The sequence below is a fragment of the Myotis nattereri genome, assembly GCF_964212035.1.
Source record: "Myotis nattereri genome assembly, chromosome: 3".
Classification (NCBI taxonomy): domain Eukaryota; kingdom Metazoa; phylum Chordata; class Mammalia; order Chiroptera; family Vespertilionidae; genus Myotis; species Myotis nattereri.
Window position 1 is genome coordinate 54693680 of NC_138077.1, and position 19879 is coordinate 54713558.

General features: G+C 38.5%; 1 protein-coding gene and 1 pseudogene across 5 annotated transcripts in view; both read left to right on the forward strand.

The window, feature by feature from the left end:
- LRCH3 (leucine rich repeats and calponin homology domain containing 3) overlaps positions 1-19879 on the forward strand; it is a gene marked incomplete at its 3' end in the record, with an annotated part of 107557 nt that overhangs the window by 77067 nt on the left and 10611 nt on the right. For 2 of the 4 annotated variants that reach the window (XM_081085378.1, XM_081085376.1), the window contains exons 11-17: positions 2909-2954; positions 3712-3861; positions 7385-7435; positions 8618-8671; positions 13159-13230; positions 18923-18971; positions 19570-19677. In XM_081085378.1, coding sequence (XP_080941504.1) covers positions 2909-2954; positions 3712-3861; positions 7385-7435; positions 8618-8671; positions 13159-13230; positions 18923-18971; positions 19570-19677 — 530 coding nt within the window. The remainder of the gene's footprint in view (positions 1-2908; positions 2955-3711; positions 3862-7384; positions 7436-8617; positions 8672-13158; positions 13231-18922; positions 18972-19569; positions 19678-19879) is intronic. The other 2 variants (XM_081085379.1, XM_081085377.1) reach the window with 1 other exon arrangement.
- LOC308516871 (large ribosomal subunit protein eL33-like) lies at positions 9769-10493 on the forward strand (annotated as a pseudogene). Its single transcript has 2 exons — positions 9769-9786; positions 10186-10493. The product of its transcript is annotated as a large ribosomal subunit protein eL33-like (transcript).

A 19879-nucleotide genomic window follows, 5' to 3' on the forward strand; every position in this document is an offset into this window, starting at 1 on the left:
AGATATAGATGGATAAAAAAAATGGGGAGAGTAAAGAAATTTATAACTTGGCCTTTTATAGTCTCATCAGTCAGTTCATAGTGATTTAGTTAAATTTTGTATCTTTGACATTTATCTCAAAATGACTTTTTAGTTGCCATGTCTATTTCTACTGAGGGTGTAGTGTTCTGATTTTCCAATTCAGGGATTTCCTATTACATTTTCCCACTTTGAATGGACATAGACTCTATCTCCTGGCCCTGTTAGTTGCTATATTCATCACAAATAAAGCTCAAGATCTCTAGGATTTAGTATAAACCCTCAAAGTGAAAGCCAGCTTTTTAGCCCAGTTGCCTTATGTATTGGTTTCTAATGCTTATGTAACAAATTATCACAAATTTAGCAGCTTAAAACATGCCCATTTATTATATCACAATTCTGCTGGATAGAAATCTGGACAGGATTTCCTTGGTTCTTTGCTTTGAATCTCACAAGGCTGAATCAAGGTATTGCCTGGCCTGGATTCTTATCTGGAGACCCTGGGGGAGAATTCCCTTCTGGGATTATACAGGTTGTTGGCAGAATTCATTTCTGTGCAATTGCATACTAAGGTCCCATTGCCTGGTTGTCTATCTGCTGGGAGTCATTTTCAGCTTCTAGAGCTCACCCACATTTCTTAGTTCATGGCTTTTTCTATATCAAGCCAGCAGTGGTGGACCAAATCCTTCTCACGTTTTGAATCTCTCTGATTTCCCTTTCTGCTGTATTGCCTTCCTCTTCTTTTAAGGGTCCATATGATTTTATTAGGCCCACATGGGTAATCTCCCCATTTTAGGTCAGCTGATAAGTAACTTTAATTTCATCTGCAAAGTCCTTTCGATATGTAATGTGTTCACTGTAGTAACATCAGATGTGGGGATCATAGGGGCCAAAAATCTGTCTATTAAACTTTAATACAGAGTTTCTATTTTTACTTATTTTTATAATCTGTGAATTCTTTATTTTCATGGCACTTCAGCAGTGTATTCTAAAATACTATTTTATTCAACATTTTAGTTGTTTCCGTTGGAAGAATCATTCAGAGTATGTAATCTGCCACAGTGCTAGAAACTGAAGCCATGATTATATTCATCCACAGGGGATTGGTCCCAGGACCACTTCGGATTCCAAAATGTGCAAGTCTGAGTTTGCTCTCCATATCCCCGGGTTCCACATTGGGAGATTCAACCAATCATGGATTTAAAATGTTGGTTGAGCCTGGCCAGTGTGGCTCAGTGGTTGAACGTCGACCCATGAACCAAGAGGTCACCAGTTCGATTCCTGGTCAGGACACATGCCTGGGTTGCAGGCTTGATCCCCGGTAGGGGATGTGCAGGAGGCAGCCAATTAATGATTCTCTCTCATCATTAATGTTTCTATCTCTCCCTCTCCCCTCCTCTCTGAAATAAATAAAAATATACATATTTTTTAAAAGTTACTTGCAGATTTTTAACTGTGCAAGGGGCTGAGGGTTGATGTTCTAACTGCCACATTGTTCTAGTGTCAACTGTACTTCATTTTTTCAATTAGATATTTTCTCAGTATCTTCATGCTACGTCTGTGTGCCAAGTACTTTTCTAGGTATTTGGGAAAAGCTGTAAACTTTAGTCAAAGTTCCCATACTCATCGCGCTTATCTGCAAATAGACTTGATAGTTAGAACCTACAAAACAATATCACCTCTAACTACTGTCAACTTCAGGCTACCAAGACCTGTCTTAACCAAAATATCAGTCCTCCAGTTACACTCAAAGGAATTAAGTCAGTTTAACAAACTACTACTTGCCCATTAGTCATTGCTGAAAAGAAAGTTGCTTACTTTCTCCTCCCAATTACCCTTCCCACCCCTTACCCTCCAGGTACATTGCTCCCACCTCCCCCTTCCACACACACATAGCACGTACCCACCTGAAGAATAATAAAGGTAGGGGGATAGATTATGATAAATTGTTATGTATTTTATAGTTATTTGCCAAGATGGATTAAATAAGTGTAAAGTTAAAACTAACAAAAATTATCATTTTTGAAAGTGTTTTACTTATTATCTAAATGTCATTTTAGTTCAGGAGAGGTGATAGTATCATGTTTAGTCTTGTAAAGTTTATTAATTTCTATTGGAAGCAATATAGAATTAAAAAACATTTGGCTAATAATCATAGTGTAAAATTTCAGGTCCTAAATGTCAAAAAGTCACTGTTGCAACATTGTTAATTTTAAAGACACAGATGAGTAACAGACTTGAAACACCAAGTCCAGTTCAGGAAAAAGATAAATACCAAACTGTAAGAATTAACACTGATAAAACTGAGAGGCAAGTTTTACTATTTTTTAAGCATTAAATCAGGTTTCATCATTTTCTTGAAAATAAAAACCAAGAGTGTCTTTACTTTTGCTCTTAAAATTGCTTCATCAATTGAAAATGGGAGTCGGAGTTCTTTGCAAGTACAGTTACCAGGTTCTGTAGTATTCCAGATTTCTGTTGATAAATGACTTTGTATATAAAACGATCTCCATTTATATGTATCTTGTTTCAATCAAGGTAGTAAAGAAGATAACATTTATGCTGTAAAAAAATGATACTGTTTGAAAGTGATCTCAAATAATTGTATTATCAGCATTGGCTGATCACAGACAGTTGTTAACTGTCTATAACTTGATCAGTGATATCATCACGTGAAACATGAGTTGGAGACATCAGGTACTCCTGTAGCTTAATTTAATGACTTGGGCTCAAGTTTACAAAATTTATTTAGCCTTTAAGTGCTCACTATACAGTTTGCCTGTTGATTGATAGAAAGCTACATTAACAATGAAGTTTCGCTTGTCTTTTATATATCTGTCTCTCTTATCAAAGAGGGTTTTTTCTTTCTCTTTTTTCTTTTATGGATCAGGGTTCCAGTTGGGCCATCTTCTTCACTGTCACCAAGTCACAATCAGGTAAAAAAATGTTCTGTTTTACTTTTTATTGTTTTTAAACTAAGATGGTTTTTTTTTTTTAATACTTAAGTTACTATTAATTGTCAGATATCTGTGAACCTCACTACCTGTCTCCTCAGTCATACAGTTAATATAATATGTACACCTGATACTTGCTTACAGTGTTTTTAGATATCAGACAGAAAATAAAAATCTTTATCCACATGATGGCTTTATCCTATATAATAAAAGGCTAATATGCAAATAGACCAAACAGTGGAATGACCAGTCACTATGATGTGCACTGACCACCAGGGGGCAGACATTCAACGCAGGAGCTCCCCCCTGGTTGGTCAGTGCACTCCCACAGGGGGAGCACAGCTCAACCAGAAGCCGGGCTCATGGCTGGGGAGCGCAGCAGTGGTGGCTGGAGCTTCTCCCTCCTCCACTGCAGCACTAAAGACTCCTCGGCGGATGCCTGCCTACCAGTGTGGGGAGTAGGCCTGAACCGGCAGCTGGACATCCCCTGAGGGGTCCTGGACTGCGAGAGGGTACAAGTGGGCTGAGGGGGACCCCCCCACCCCCAGTGCACGAATGTCGTGCATCAGGCCTCTAGCAGTACATATAAGAACTGCAAAATGAGAAAAAAAAATAGCAATAAACACATTTAAAGAAATGCTAGGTGACTGCAAAGTAAAAGTTGGTTCAGTAGTAGTTCCCTAAATGGATAAGTTGGTCTTTATCCCCACTTGCATATGCAAACTGATTTTTGTTTCAGCTATCACATACAGACTTAGAACTTCCTCAGAGAAGAGAACAGTTAGTAGAGCGCACTAGGAGAGAGGCACAGCTTGCTGCCCTACAGTATGAGGAGGAGAAAATAAGGACCAAGCAGATTCAGAGAGATGCTGTCCTGGACTTTGTCAAAGTGAGTCCTTTGAATTCATTTAATGATATTCCTAAAGTTTCTTAGAAGTGTTTATTTGTTTTGCTGAGGCTATCAGTTTTTGTTGTCTTAATTAAAAGGTTGACTTTTTTTTCCTCATATAAGGAATCTTGAGTAAATAGTGTAATTGTCTCCTTTTGGTGATTAGATTAATTGTCCTCATGTAGATAGGCCCGAGGACAATTAGAAGTTATGATCTTGCCCTAACCAGTTTGGCTCAGTGGATAGAGCATCGGCCTGCGGACTGAAAGGTCCCAAGTTCAGTTCTGGTCAAGGGCATGTACCTTGGTTGCGGACACATCCCCAGTAGGAGGTGTGCAGGAGGCAGCTGATCAATGTTTCTCTCTCTTCGATGTTTCTAACTCTCTATCCCTCTCCCTTCCTCTCTGTAAAAAATCAAGAAAATATATTTTTTTAAAAAGTTATGATCTTGCTCTTCTTGCTCTTAGGACAGCAGTCTCTTCCTCTTAATTAGCAATGACTTTATTATCCAGCTGCCAGTCTCTCAATCTCTACTGCATTAATTATGAAAATGAAAGTGCCATGCAAATATAAACTGTTGTTATCTAACCTATCTCTAACTTCCTCACTCTACTGAATACCAAAAATTTGTGAGATTCACAGGTCCGTTTAGAGTGATCTTTGATTCCTCCCTTTCTGTTCTCTCCATACCTACTCAATTAACAACTCCTGTTAATACTTCTTCTTCTTCCCCCCCCCCCCCTAACATTTTATAGCCTCTGTAGTTGCTTCTAAACCTGGTTCATTTTTTGCCTGTATTGCTTAAGTCTTCCTGTTCTGAAATCACCTTGGATTTTTTTTCATAATTAATTGTGTATTTTCGTTCGTTTAATATATGTCTCTCCCATTTTCTATAAATTTCATGAAGACAGGGACTATGTCTGTCCTGTTTATTCACTGCTATATCCCTAGATCTGAGCAAGTCTAAGCCTGTAGTAAAGCTCAATAAATATTTGTTAAATGAATGATTGAATGAATGAATCACTTGTGTCCTCCTAAAGTTTTCTCTCCTGTTTCTTAACTCTAGCCAAAGACCATCTTCTTTAAGTATCATCTCAGCAGTTCTCAACCTGTGGGTCGCGACCCCTTTGGCGATCGAATGACCCTTTCACAGGGGTCGCCTAAGACCATCCTGCATATCAGATATTTACATTACGATTCATAACAGTAGCAACATTACAGTTATGAAGTAGCAACGAAAATAATGTTATGGTTGGGTCACAACATGAGGAACTGTATTTAAAAGGCCAGAAGGTTGAGAACCACTGATCTACATGATAAATTTTTTTTTATTGATTTCAGAGAGGAAGGGAGAGGGAGAGAGAGATAGAAACATCAGTGATGAGAGAGAATCATTGATTGGCTGCCTTCTGCATGCCCCCTACTGGGGATCGAGCCTGCAACCCAGGCATGTGCCCTGACTGGACTTGAACCCAGGACTCTTTAGTCTGCAGGCCGACACTCTATCCACAGAGCCAAACCGGCTAGGGCTTTCTTTTTTCTTTTTTTTCTTTTTTCAAATGTATCAGCCTATGGTGATAATTAATCTCTCATGCTCGAGAGGATGATAATTTGCCTAAGGTTAAATGCTCAGCTAGTATGTGGCAGAGGAAGGATTCTAATCAAGACAGGCTGAAGAGAAAATGGGAATAAGGTTGAAAAAGAAACAGTTTCTTTAAAAAGGAGATAAGCTGGCTCCACACCCTACTCTATGACCAAAATAATAATGGCTAACTCAATACTATGTCCTGAGTGCTGTTCTGTGCATTATTTTTGATATTTTTTTGTTAATTTTGAGAGAGAGAGAAACATCACTGTGAGAGCAAAACATCCATGGGCAGCCTTCTGCATGCTCCCTATTGGGGATCAAGCCTGCAACCCGGGCATGTGCCCTGACTGGGAATCGAACCTGTGACCTCTTGGTGCATGGGACAACACCAACCAACCGAGCCACACTGGCCAGGCTATGCTTGACTCTTGGAAAGTTACTCAACCATTTTGTGCCTTTAGTTTCTTCATACTGTCAGGGCCAGCCTGACAGGTTGAGCCGGGCTGAGGTAAGGAAGTGGGAATTGATAAAAGAGAAAGACAGGAGAGCGGGATCGGGAGGACTGCAGCTCAGTCAAGGAACTGCAGCAAGTTTATTAACCACACAATGTTTTTTATACACAAGACACTGAATAGGAGGTCTGTCAAGAGGAATGTATTCTTTGTTCCTCTTAATCTCTAAGGGAGGGACAGAGCAGAAGGACAAGTTCTCGGTACAGCACATCTCAGTAAATAGTTACAGACTTCTTGGTAAGCCATGAAAGGCTGTTCTCAGTCTACAAAGGTTGCTCTCATTCTACTGATAACCGCCATCCAAACAAGTCTGGGAAAACTGTGTGGGTAAGGGTCCCAGCCTTGCTAGCCCCTTCGGGTGCAAGGACCATGTCAGCTTACACCTGGTCTCCAACATCATACATGTAACATTTAACTGTTAAATATTAATTATTTCAGAATTACAGATAGATCTAATACTTTTACTACTATGGTGAGCGCTACACACCCTACCATCACAGTGGATTTTAAAAATTATAAGAGAGATTTCAAGAGAAGCATCATTACGCTTGTACATAAATGTGTAGTGAATGTTGACTAAATCATTGAAGATGAGTGGGGGAGGGAGATTTTGAGGCTAAAAATGATGGTTTTAATAGGAGTCTAGCATTATGAAAAGAATGTAGGATTTGGAGTCAGAAGACATAAATGCAAATCTCACTTAGGCTACTTAAAACTTTGTAGCCTTGCATATGTCACATAACCTCTCTTATCTTCAATTTTCTCATCTCTAAATGATTATGATGTTTGTTTATCTCACAGAATAAAAAGAAGAATCACTTGAGAGATACTGTACATAAGAACACATTGTAAAGCACTGGCTATACAGATGTTATAATATTTTTATTTGACATAATAACAGAAATTAGCAAATTGGGGAAAAGAGTCAGTTGGTTTGGAAAATTGTGAGTTTGTTTTTGGATGTATTGAACATGAGGTGAGAGTGGGGTTTCCAAATAGAGTTGTGTCCTCAGGCAGTTGAAATGCAAATATGAAATTTGCTGATGGTTGAGAGCTCAAGCTGTTAGCATTAGAGTGATTTCTAAGCCATGAGAGAAAAAGAATGATTTCAGTAGGAGAACATAGTGAGCGATCACTATTTTGTGAATGTTTGTATGCATGTGTGTATTAAAAACATAGTTTTAAAATTTTCTATGTATAGATGTTTATAGACATGAAAATACTGTTTGTCATTTTATTGCCTTTCCTCATTTCAGTTGTAAGCTATTTCAGGGAAAGAGCAATATCTTCTAACCAGTAAATCTAGAAAAATGTTATACATAAGAAATACCGAATATGATTATTTTAGTAAATATAATTTATAATTTCTAGTGTTCCAGCTTCTAACCAGTTTCCCTTTTTTGGGGGGTTTGGGGGTTCGTAGCAGAAAACATCACACAGTCCACAAAAACAGCAACACCCCTTAGATGGTGAGGTAAGTCTTTATAATCACCTTTATTTTTGAATTTTTTATTGCAATGGAAATGAAATGTTTGGCATGTGCTTTCAGTGATCAAAATATTGCTATTTTCTCTCTTTCCCTCACAAAATTCTTTTTATTGGATAGAAGAAAACACAAGCCAGGGAGTTTATCAGAATCTGTAGATCAGAAGGTTTTAAAACTATACCCATCCATCTGGAGATTATTTATTTCCTTCCGTATCCCCACCCGAAGTATCATCTTCCTCATCCACTTTTTTTTTTTAAATATATTTTATTGATTTATTAGAGAGAGGAAGGGAGAGGGATAGAGTTAGAAACATCGATGAGAGAGAAACATCGATCAGCCGCCTCCTGCACACCCCCCACTGGGGATGTGCCCGCAACCAAGGCACATGTCCTTTACTGGAATTGAACCTGGGACCCTTCAGTCCGCAGGCTGACGCTCTATCCACTGAGCCAAACCGGTTAGGGCCTCATCCACTTTCGAAGCATATCACGTAGTGAGAGTTCCAGAGGGGGATCCGGCATGGCTGAATGGTGTCAGTATTAAAAAAAAGACTCCACATAGTATTTTCAACTTCATTGCTCATTTCCTAAGCATGTATTTATTGATTATACTTGTACACTTGTACACATTAGTTAACACACTCTTCCTTTTTCCCCTACATTTTCTTCTTTGATGGTCATTCTGGAGAATTCATTATCTAAAAATTAAAGTTTTTCAGGAATATAACAGTGCTAAAATTCTCAATTATTGTTTTATCTGAGAAAGGTAATAAAGAGATATCTAAACTAGATATCATGACTCTTGAGTTGATTGTTTTTATTTGTCACTGGCTCACTCACTGACAAATTCTTCATGTTACTGCTCCATCTATACTTCAGCTTTCTCTTCTGTGAACAAAGAATAATCCCTGTTCCCTCTTTGCTTTAGAAAGTTTATAGGCAAGTAAGATCATATTTGAAGTTGTTTAACCTCTTTGGAAGAAAATCATTACTCAAAATCAACTTACTAGCTCTTATGGTATGTGAATCAAAATGATATTGAATGCGGTCCTATATGTTAGCATCTTCACAGTTATGTCTTAATATGGCTCTTTGCTTGTGTATTTGTGAAATATGTCACGTGTTTGCAGTTTGTTTTGACATTGCTTCATTTTTTCCACCTCTCCAGTGTCCCTTCCCATCCAGAAGGTCTCAACATACTGATGATAGTGCCTTGTTAGTGGTAAGAGCCTTGCACAAAATGGAGTTTTAAATTGCTGTGTCTAGAGATTGGACAATAGCGATTGTATTTTTCATTCAGAAATAATCTCAATATCATAAAACATGATGGGCATCATTATTCAATGCTTTACAAAATAGCTTGAACTGTTTGCCTACATTACTATTCATGATTTATCCAGTGGTTGGTGTTCTGCAGCTATGATTAAAATATCTTTGTTAATGTTGCAAATGTAAACCATTTGCATTGAGAACCATATTGCCTTTGTATGTGTGTTGGGAGTTTATTAAATATCATTTCTAATTCCAGGTGCACTTATTTTATTAATAATTAATTTAACTCATGAGTCACCTGTATGTTAAATGGGTTTCTTTACTCCATGATGCTAATTATACAGCTGTGTATTTGCATCCTATTTTATCATTTCTCTTAAGCTACTGAAAATCCCAAACTTGAAAAAATTACATCTCCATGCCCATTTTTACATTCAAGGGAAGCATTAACTTGGAATGCTATCTACTGATCTTTTTTTAACACTGGTTTACTTTTATTGCCTGTTTCATCAGCCAAAAAGCAATATATTATGAGAACTTCATTGAAAGTTTAACTTTTATCAGCCTTGAAAGATAATTCTAACCATTTACATATTGCTTTTCCCATCATGTTTTATGTTATTTTTTCACAGTATTATTGAAAGCTAGCAGTTCAAAAATCTGCTGTCTATATCAACTCCTGTCTTATGTGTTAGTAACTGCTGCCATTGTGCATACTACTGCATGAACTGCATACTTCAGCATGAGAGTCCTACTATGTTAACTTCCATTGTCTGTTCAAATTTCTGTGTGTTCTGCAATCATCATTTCCTTTGATAGAGATAAAGCACATTTTATCTGGGCAGTTTTATAGATAAATATAACCACCAACTTCTGAGTTTTAGTGGAAATTAATTGGCATGAAAAGCAACTAATAATTTAAATTAATGCAGAGATATTGAGAGCCTTTGATAATTCAGACAGCTTACCAGAATTATCTCATTCTCTGCTCACAGCAACCTTAAGGTTAATTTATCACCATTTTACAAATGATCCCTGAGGCACAGAATGTGTCTTGTCCAGAATGTAACTTGTCCAAGATCACATAGCTAGTAAGTGCCAGACTGGGTTTAAGTCTAGAATTGGCTGACTTGAGAACCTGCATTAAACACCATGCCTCCCATACTATAATTGAAAACAATTTTGGAAACCAAAGATGAGATTTAAGGACACATATAGTAATATAAGTCTGAGTGTCCAGACTTTTTACCAAGAAAAAAGTGGAATTTGAAACAATACAATCCCCTTAGCATGAAATTTGAAATGGCCTTCAGCCATTTCAATATACTTGTATTTTAGTTATCAATATTCATGTCTCCCCTAAATGAGATGGCCTTTACTCTTTCTCCCATCTTGGAGCCTAAGAAGGCCTGCTTGGAACAGGGCTTCTACAGCGACAAAAGTGACTGGAGGCTGTGATCCAAGGCCATTTTCGCTGGCCATGAGTGGGTTCTCCGGAACCAGAGGGCCTGTACTGCTCTTCTTAAAATTTAAGGTGTTTATGCCTGAGGTGAAACTGAATGCTGTCTAGGCAAGAGATGTACTTACGTGTATAAACTAAGAACAACACAGTGACTCCTGGTGGCAAACCGAACAAAACCAAAGTAATCTGGGGAAAGGTAACTCATGCTCATGGAAGCAGTGGCATGGTTGGATCTAAATTCCAAAGCAACCTCCTTGCTAAAGCCATTGGGCACAGAATCTGTGTAATGCTGTACCCCTCAAGGATTTAAACTTATTGAAGAGCAAATAAATAAATGTATTTGTTCTCTTGTTAAAAAGGGGGGTGGGGGTGGCGCCAAGGGCCATGTCTCACGTATTTTTGTGTGCCAGATAGTGTCCAACACTGCAAAAAAAGTCACATTTTATTTTTTTATTATTATTATTTTTTATTTTATTATTTTTAAAATATATTTTTTATTGATTTCATAGAGGAAGGAAGGAGAGAGAGAGAGAGAAACATCAGTGATGAAAGAGAATCATTGATCTGCTGCCTCCTGCATGCCCCCCACTGGGGATAAGTATTAGTAATATTTAATGTCAGTTGTACTAACATTCTCTTGGGGCTGCTCTTCAGGTTTCTGTTGCTTTCATCTGTGTCTCATCTGCATCTATATCCCATCTCTAGATACTTTCTCTTCCCTCCACTCCTTTTTTCCTTCTTTGCCAAAATAATGGCTTTTAGCCCTTTTACATTTGAAATTGATAGTAATTCCAGTACATTTGTGGTAGTGTCACCAACAGAGGTATGCATGACGCCAAAAGTGGTAAAAAATTATAAATTTATTAGGTTATCTGGAAACCAGATGGACTAAGCCCCAAAATGGCACCAGAACCCAGGGACCGGGAGTCAGAGGTTTTAAAAAATTCTAGGCGGGCTTTTTTGGCTGGGAATTCTCTGGGCAGGTCCAGATCCTAGGCAAGTCAGAGGGTAAAGTTACTGGTCTTAGCAGATGGAATGTGGTCTAAACGAAAGGGAATATCGGTTGGGAAATGATCTAAAGGTCAGTTTTCTAGGGGAGGGGATATCGACTCAATTATTTGATCAGACCTAACAGTTTGATTATAAGGAGGCCCAGGAAATCTCAACAGGTAAAGTATACACATTGTATTACTGTTGTTCTGTGGTACATTTCTTCACTTTTTTCTGCCTTAAGATAAATTATGTTGTACTGTATGCTACATGCTTTGGGGTGGGGTGGGGTGAGGGAAGACATTGCTATCAACTCTCATTAAAAATAGTTGTATTTATTTTATTGACCACCTACACACCTTTTTTCTAAACACCCACATGTGTTCTTGTTCATCTGTCCCCTGGTTCAGATATTTGTGTTCCTAATTTAAATTTCTTAAAATTATTCAACTAATAAAGTCTTTAATATCATTCAGCCTTTGGCATTTTGTTGTTTTAATAGGTACAGTCTTATCCAACCCCCTTTGTGAAAGTCCTGTCTTCTCTGATTTCCATCCACGACCAAATGAAAAAATTGTCATGTTTTGAGCAGCTTTTATCTGTAATCAAAATTATGTACAACAAATACTAACACTTACTATCTCTAATTAGTTACATGTAGGGTGGTGAATGGAAAAAGGATTTAAAGAAAAGAACTTGTTCAGAGGTAGAAATGAAATGCTGGTTCATCCTTAAGGTGTGGTGCAGAATTCTCATGTTCTGTCTTCTCACATCAGAACTATTAAATATAATACATCTAATTTGGATTAATTTTGAAAAAATGTTCTTCCATGCTGGTTCTGCTCAATTATTTATTTATTTTTTTATATTTTATTGATTTTTCACAGAGAGGAAGGGAGAGGGATAGAGAGTTGGAAACATCGATGAGAGAGAAACATCGATCAGCTGCCTCCTGCACACCCCCTACTGGGGATGTGCCCACAACCAAGGTACATGCCCTTAGCCAGAATTGAACCTGGGACCTTTCAGTCTGCAGGCCGATGCTCCATCTACTGAGCCAAACCGGTTAGGGCTGGTTCTGCTCAATTAAAATGAGCTCTTTGACTGGACTTTTTTTCTTCTGTCATAGGAACACACAGGACTCATTAGTTTTAAGGCTATTTTGCTAAAATAACCACACACGATGCTCTCTTTTATTTCTAAACTAGAGGCCCAGCGCATGGATTCATGCACCAATAGGATCCCTGGGCCTGGCCTGCAGGGATCGGGCCAAAACCAGCTCTCTGATATTCCCCAAGGGGTCCTGGATTGTGAGAGGGCACAGGCCAGGCCGAGGGACCCCACCAGTGCACAAATCTGCATACCAGGCCTCTAGTGTGCATATAAGATCTTTGGTTAATCTCTTCCTACCCTCCCCCCTTCCCTCTGAGATTCATCAGTCTGTCCCATGTTTTCATGCCTGTGCTTTCTGCTCCTGCGTTGAGTGTGCCCTAGTGGTTAGTGTGTGTCATAGCTACTGGTCAAACGGTTCGCTGGTCGCTTAGGCTTTTATATATATAAATAGGGTTACCCCACCCCCAATATTCTTTCTGTGCTAGTAATATCTTAGTAAACCATTTGAAAGTTTGTAAATGACCTTTCCTTTTCTAATTTTACTGACCAGATCTGCTTGCCTATCTTTTTTTTTTTTTTTTTTTTTTAAGATTTTTTAAAATTGATTTTTAGAGGGAAGGGAAGGAAGAGAGAGAAACATCAATGTGAGAGTAAGACATGGATGGATTGGCTGCCTCCTGCACGACCCCCCCCTACCCCCACGGGAGATCTAGCCTGCAACTGGGGCATGTGCCCTGACAGGATTCAGACCAGCAACCTTTGGTTCATCAGATGATGCCTAACCAAATGAGCCACACTGGCCAGGGCCTGCCTGACATTTTGCTAACATAAATCCTGCCTTCTGTTTCTTCTCTTTCTCTTTTGAAATTTAGTTGCTGTCAGGGTTGAAGCAAGTGGGCTGTGCTGGTACCCTGCCTCACTCTTCTGCCTTCACACCTCTTAAGGTATCTTTTGTTACTGTAATTTACCAGGAACTTTGGGGTGGTGGTATGTAGTGGAGGTCTTAACTTTTCCAGTGGATTGGTCTAACGGCAAGCAGTCGAGCGTCTAGGATTACATGAAATGTACTTAAGTTACAAAACTATTTGAGTTTAACATTAATTTCACTTAAAGTTTTGTGAAAGTTTCATCATACCAGAAACAGTCATAAAGCCTGTGTTAATTCTTTATAAATGTCATTCTAATTTTCTTATCAGTGGTTTTTCTTTTGTCATGAGTTATTTTATTTGGACTAATATCAAATTTACTCTGATACTAATGTACATGCAAAGTAATTTGAGTTCCAGACCTCAAACTGTTACTGCCAAAACCCTCTACAGTGGCCCTAGGAGATCTATTTTGGTAAATAGTTTCGTTGCTACACAGCCATTTGTTTATGTATTATCTGTGGCTGCTTTTGTGCTCAGCAGCATATATGGAATAGTTGTGATGGACATCATCTAACCTGGAAACCTAAATAAAGAACCTGTAGTATATTATTTTTTAAAGGCCCATAGGGATGGTAATTCCATCTTTGTTATCATATGATACATAAGATACGATTAATAATTCTTACTGTCTGTCCTCCTGTGGTTTACGCTTATTTCTTTCCAGAGTGGAGATTTTTCTAGTAAATAACAGTCTTCAAATATTCTTTTTTTATTTTTATTTTTTTATTGATTTTTTACAGAGAGGAAAGGAGAGAGATAGAGAGTTAGAAACATCAATGAGAGAGAAACATCGATCAACTGCCTCCCTACTGGAGATGTGCCCACAACCAAGGTACATGCCCTTGACCAGAATCGAACCTGGGACCTTTCAGTCTGCAGGCCGACGCTCTATCCACTGAGCCAAACTGGTTACAGCTTCAAATATTCTTTATATTTGAAAATTATTATTATGTCACCCTTGTCTTATCCTTCAATAAATTCTGATGTTTTTACATGCCTTTCCCAGCCTTACGAACTTTCACAAGTTCTCTTCCTTCCATTTTGGTTCCACTGTCTCCAACTACAAATATATCTCTCATTCGAGCTCGCCTGGGGCTGAGCATGAAACACATCTTACAGAGCATTAGGCCGCCTTTTCCATTTCAATATTCATTTGCTCAGTATCTACTATAATTCTCAAATGTTTTAGTTAAATGACAATTTAACTAAATGATAATTTCTACATCTTATATCTTTTGTTTTCCAAAAGACTTAATTTTGCTTTTTTGAACATTTTTACTTCTCTAATTGACCATAGTAGTTTCAAATTCTTACATCATGTCCTTCTAAATGCTGACCCCAGTTTTATAACATCTGTAACCTGATACACCCCTCTGATGCTACATGTACCTGAATGATTAGTGAAAAAAGTTTACAGTAGGTCCTCGGGTTACCTCAGAGATCCGTTCCTACGGCGCAACATAATGCGATTTTCGCCGTAAGTCGGAACCCACCTGCATAAGCACCTACGTCACTCACATGGAGCACATACACAGCAGTAATGAAGTGAAACAGTAAAACAAAAATTTAAAAGAGAGATAACAATTCCTGACCTTTACTTGTGGTAAATAAATAATAAAAAACATAAAGCACATATATACATATGTCGAAATGATAGCACTTCTTTTTTGTAAATAAACTAGGGGCCTGGTGCACGAAATTCATGCACAGCAGGGGGTGAGGGGTGTTCCTAAGCCCGGCCTGCTCCCTGTGGTTCTCTGCTCTCTGCGGACCCTGCCTGGTTGATGCCACCGCAGGCCCTGGTGTCTGCTCTGTGTGGGGGCCTGCTTGCCCTTCGCCGCCAGGGCCAGGGGCAAGCAGGGCCCTGCTGTCTGCTCACTCGGTGCAGGAGACATTGCCACCCCGCCCTGGCCACTTGCGCACGCGCTGGCTCAGAGTGCCTGGGTCCTGGGGATGTTCCCACCCCACCCCCAGCCACTTGGTGCCTCCGCGCATAGTCTGGAGTGGCCAGGACTTTCTGGAACCCCAGCCACTCTGGGCCTATGCATGGGCCTACAGGCTCAGAGCAGCCTGGCTCCTGAGGACGCCTGTCCTCGGGACGCAGGCCACTTGGTGCCAGCGCTCGCGCAAGAGGCCGCCTCGCCCCTGGCCACTCAGTGCCTGTGTATGCAAATTAACCCGCCATCTTCATTGGGTTAATTTGCATACTCCCGATTGGCTGATGGGCGTCATGGAATGATGATCAATTTGCATCTTTTATTAGTGTAGATGGGAGATGGCAATGTAACCATGAAACAACGTAAAGTCCATGTATGTCGATTCTAGTCCAACGTAACCCAAGGACTGCCTGTATATTCTCTTCTGTGTTAACCCTTTGCTAGCCTTTCTCAGCTATGCTCCTTATTTGACGAGCAATACAGAAAATTATTTGAGGAACTGTTTTCAAAATTCTCTCAAGTAAGCTATATAATTAGTACCATTCTAGTTGTAGAGGAGAAAACTTAATTCATTACACTTAATGGACAGTTTAGGGCATTGGGGCTTATTCTAAATCAGAGTTGAAAGACCAGATGGAAATTTGCCAGAAATTGTGTGTAAGTCTAACTTTTTACCAGACATGCTACACAGTCAAAGGATTAATTTTTAAAGATTTAGTCTTTATTTTTTGATATCCAGTTACTTTACAGAAGGTATACACTATAGTTAGTATGCTTTTATTTCTGTTGTTGCTTAACCAGGATAAAAGTTGAGTTTATGTCAGTTTGCTTTTTTTGCTCTTTAGTTCTCTAAGAGTTCTCAAATATAGTCAGTGGCTTGTGAGTGATTTGAACTAATTGTTTTAATATCCTTGAATGCAAGTCACTTAGATTTATCCTATATAATAATAACCTAATATGCAAATTGCCCCCTCAACCCAGAGTTAGGGAATTCGACCAGGGGGTAGGGCCAGCCGGCCAACCGCCAGGCGAAGGGAGGCCCTGGCCTGCGGGGTGGCAGCAGGGAGCCGGGGGAAGGGAGGCCCCGGCCAGCAGCCGGCAGCCACTAGGTACCCTACCCACGCTTGAATTCCGTGCACTGGGCTTCTGGTAGTTTTAATAAAATTACATTTTTTAAAATCATCATTTTACAAGTTTCCTCTATTCTAGCTTCATTTTTCATTACACCTAACTGTGTATTGTCTTTTAGTGTTTTGGGAGGTAGAGAACATTTCCTGCCATTCGGTGGAATTTTTTTCAACTCTTCCTTCTCTCATCTAATAAAGTTACTGTAACTTTATCATTTTTTTCCCTTAGCCTAACTCCTACTAAAAAACTAATAAGTTTTTTTAAATTCCTAAAGAATATTTTTCCTTAAAAAAAAAAATATATATATATGTGTGTGTGTATATATATATATATATATATATATATATATTATTATATGGAATAATCTCTACCTTTTTCATTTTTCTGTTTGTGCCATTGGTCCTTGAACAAGTCTTTATTTAGCTAACTAGCTTTCTCCTTTCTAGCTCATTTTTTTAAATATATTTTATTGATTTTTTACAGAGAGGAAGGGAGAGGGATAGAGAGAAACATCGATGAGAGAGAAACATCGATCAGCTGCCTTCTGCACATCTCCTACTGGGGATGTGCCTGCAATCAAGGTACATGCCCTTGACCGGAATCGAACCTGGGACCTTCCAGTCCGCAGGCCGACGCTCTATCCACTGAGCCAAACCGGTTTCGGCATCTAGCTCATATTTTTTAAAAATAAGGATAGTCTTTTGTTTCTTTATAAAGATATCCAGCTTTTGCCTCATTTGCCTGTAAATTTCTTTTAGTAGTTCTTCTTGTTATTTTAAGTTAAATTTATTTATTTAAATTCCATTTCTTCTCAACATTCTAAATTTAGTTTATTGCCATCTGTAAACTTGTTGAACATGTTCTCTTTTTCACTAATGAGAATGTAGTCCATTACCTTACTCAAGAATGCAGCTTGCTTTTTAAATCTTAGTTCTCAGACTAAGAGTGTCAGATCAGGAATAGTTACCACAAAATTGTCTTCCAGATCAGTCTAAGAATCATGGCTCCTATTTATGTATTTATTTATTGTAGCAGTTAAAATTCCATTTCATCTGACCCAACTCCAATTAGAAATAAGAGATTTCTGGAAATGCCCTAGCCAGCTTGGCTCAGTGGATAGAGTGTTGGCCTGTGGACTCAAGGGTCCCGGGTTTGATTCCCGTCAAGGACACATGCCCTGGTTGCGGGCTTGATCCCCAGCAGGGGGCATGTAGGAGGCAGCCAATCAATGATTCTCTCTCATCATTGATGTTTCTATCTCTCCCCCTCTCCCTTCCTGTCTGAAATCAATAAAAATCTATTAAAAAAAAGATTTCTGGAAATACTGAAACCAAAAAGGAGGGGAAAATGGGAGCAGATATGATTGTGTGTTTTAAAGTCATTCTGTTCAAAATGTGTCAGTTATTGTAAAGTTGTATTTAAATTTTTGAGTATAATTACATATCAAGGCCTAAAAAATTATTATTCTAGTACCCTGTTATTCTTCAACAACTTTAATCCAACCAGCCAACACTTCTTTTTTTAAATTTTTATGTTTTTATTGATTTCAGAGAGAGGAAGGCAGGAGGGAGAGAGAGAAATATCAATCATAAGAGAGAATCATTAATTGGCTGCCTTCTGCATGCCCCCTACTAGGGATTTAGCTCGCAACCCCAGGCATGTGTGCTGATCAGGAATCGAACCATGACCTGGTTCATGGGTTGAAGCTCAACCACTGTGCCATACTGTCTGGGCCCAACACTTCTTTTTTTTTTTTTCCTTCTTTTTTTATGTTTTATTGATTTGAGAGAGAGTGGAAGGGAGAGGGGGAGAGAGAGAGCGAAACATCCATGACAGAGTAATATCAGTCGGCTGCCACCTGCACCTGCCCCCCCCCCCCCCAATTGGGGAGGAAACCCACAACCTGAGTATATGCCCTGACCAGGAATTGAACCAGTGATCTCTTGGTTCATGGGTTGACACTCAACCACTGAGCTACACTATCCAGGCCCAACACTTCTTTTTAAATTAGTTAACTACATTTTCCTTTATTTAGGTAAACTTTATACCAGTTGACCTACCTCTTCTTCCTTTTTACAGTTCCTCTGTTCAATGAATTAAAAACATCTTGGATTCAAATTCTAGTCTAGAAATACAGCTATGTATAGTATTTAAACACCTTGTTTCCTAACTGAAATAAAAAACCTTTATCACTCCTTCTTAACACATGAAATTTTATTCTGCAGAGGAGAGGGGAGAATACTTTAGAAACTATACCAGAAAAATACTATTATAAAATAAAATTTTATTCTCTCCTGTACATTTCCCAATAAATGATCTTTTTTCAGTCATAAGAAAGGCTTATTATATAATAGGACTGTCTTTAGAGAATGCAAACCTTGTATTCTATAGAAATAAAAAATTTGGCCTTAAAAAAATATATAATCACTTCTTAGCCTTTTGGCTAAGATCTTGTGTAGTACCTGTTCTTATAAGTGTAAAAAACATATAAAATAAAATCAGTAGTCCAAATTTTCATTTCTAGACTTAATTTTGAAGGAAAGTTGCATGGGTTTTTTTCTCTTTTATAATCCTAATGTTCCCATAAATGTGGAGAGTACCTCTTGAATAATAAGTATTTATATATCTCTTTTTCTCCACAGAACGATGACAGACCTAATGCTGTATCAAGTTCACCTACAACAGAAACAGGTAATAGACACAAAGGTGCAGTTCACCACATCAAGATTATAATTCTTTACCAGGATTTTCCTCATAAAGTTTTTTTTTTTCCAATTACAGTTTACATTCAATATTATTTTTTATTAGTTTCAGGGGTACAGCATAGTGGTTAGACAATCATGTACTTTACAAGGTGCCCCCCCCCCCAATATTTAAAGTACCCACCTGGCTGATAAATTACCTCTTAGAGATGACAAATCAGACACAATTTTGGGAACTTTCTGCACATTTTAAATTTTTTAATTCAACTGGTTGTTCAACTATTCAGCCATTTGGTATGAACAAATGAGTATGAGCTAGCAGTGCTATAGGTTTGCAGGAGACTATATTCAATATATTAACGTTCATTCTACCTTTATTGATACACCAAAATAACATGACAATCAAAAATACACACAGGGTTACTTTTCTGTACCAGATTTTGTATTAACAAAATTATTATCCTTTTATATCATTGCCATAATTAATTTGATTTTTTTCATTTATTGAACTTTTGTGACATATGTCTGTTACATATTTAATGATTTTCCATCTCTTTTTATCTAATTTACTCTCTGGGCCGATTTAGTTCATCATTCTCCTGCATATTCTTTTCCTGCTGCTACCCAGAGAAACCAGCCCCAGCGCCCTGAAAGCTTCCTTTTCCGAGCAGGTGTCAGGGCAGAAACAAATAAAGGTAGGAGGTAGTGACTAAAGGGGAAGGAGGGAATGCTTTATACAGTGACATTTACTGTTACATGCTTTTATTTATTTATTTTTAATAAATTTTTATTTATTTCAGAGAGAAAGGGAGGGGAATAGAGATAGGAACATCAATGATGAGAATCATTGATTGGCTGCCTCCTGCACGCCCCCTGCTGGGGACCGAGCCGCAACCC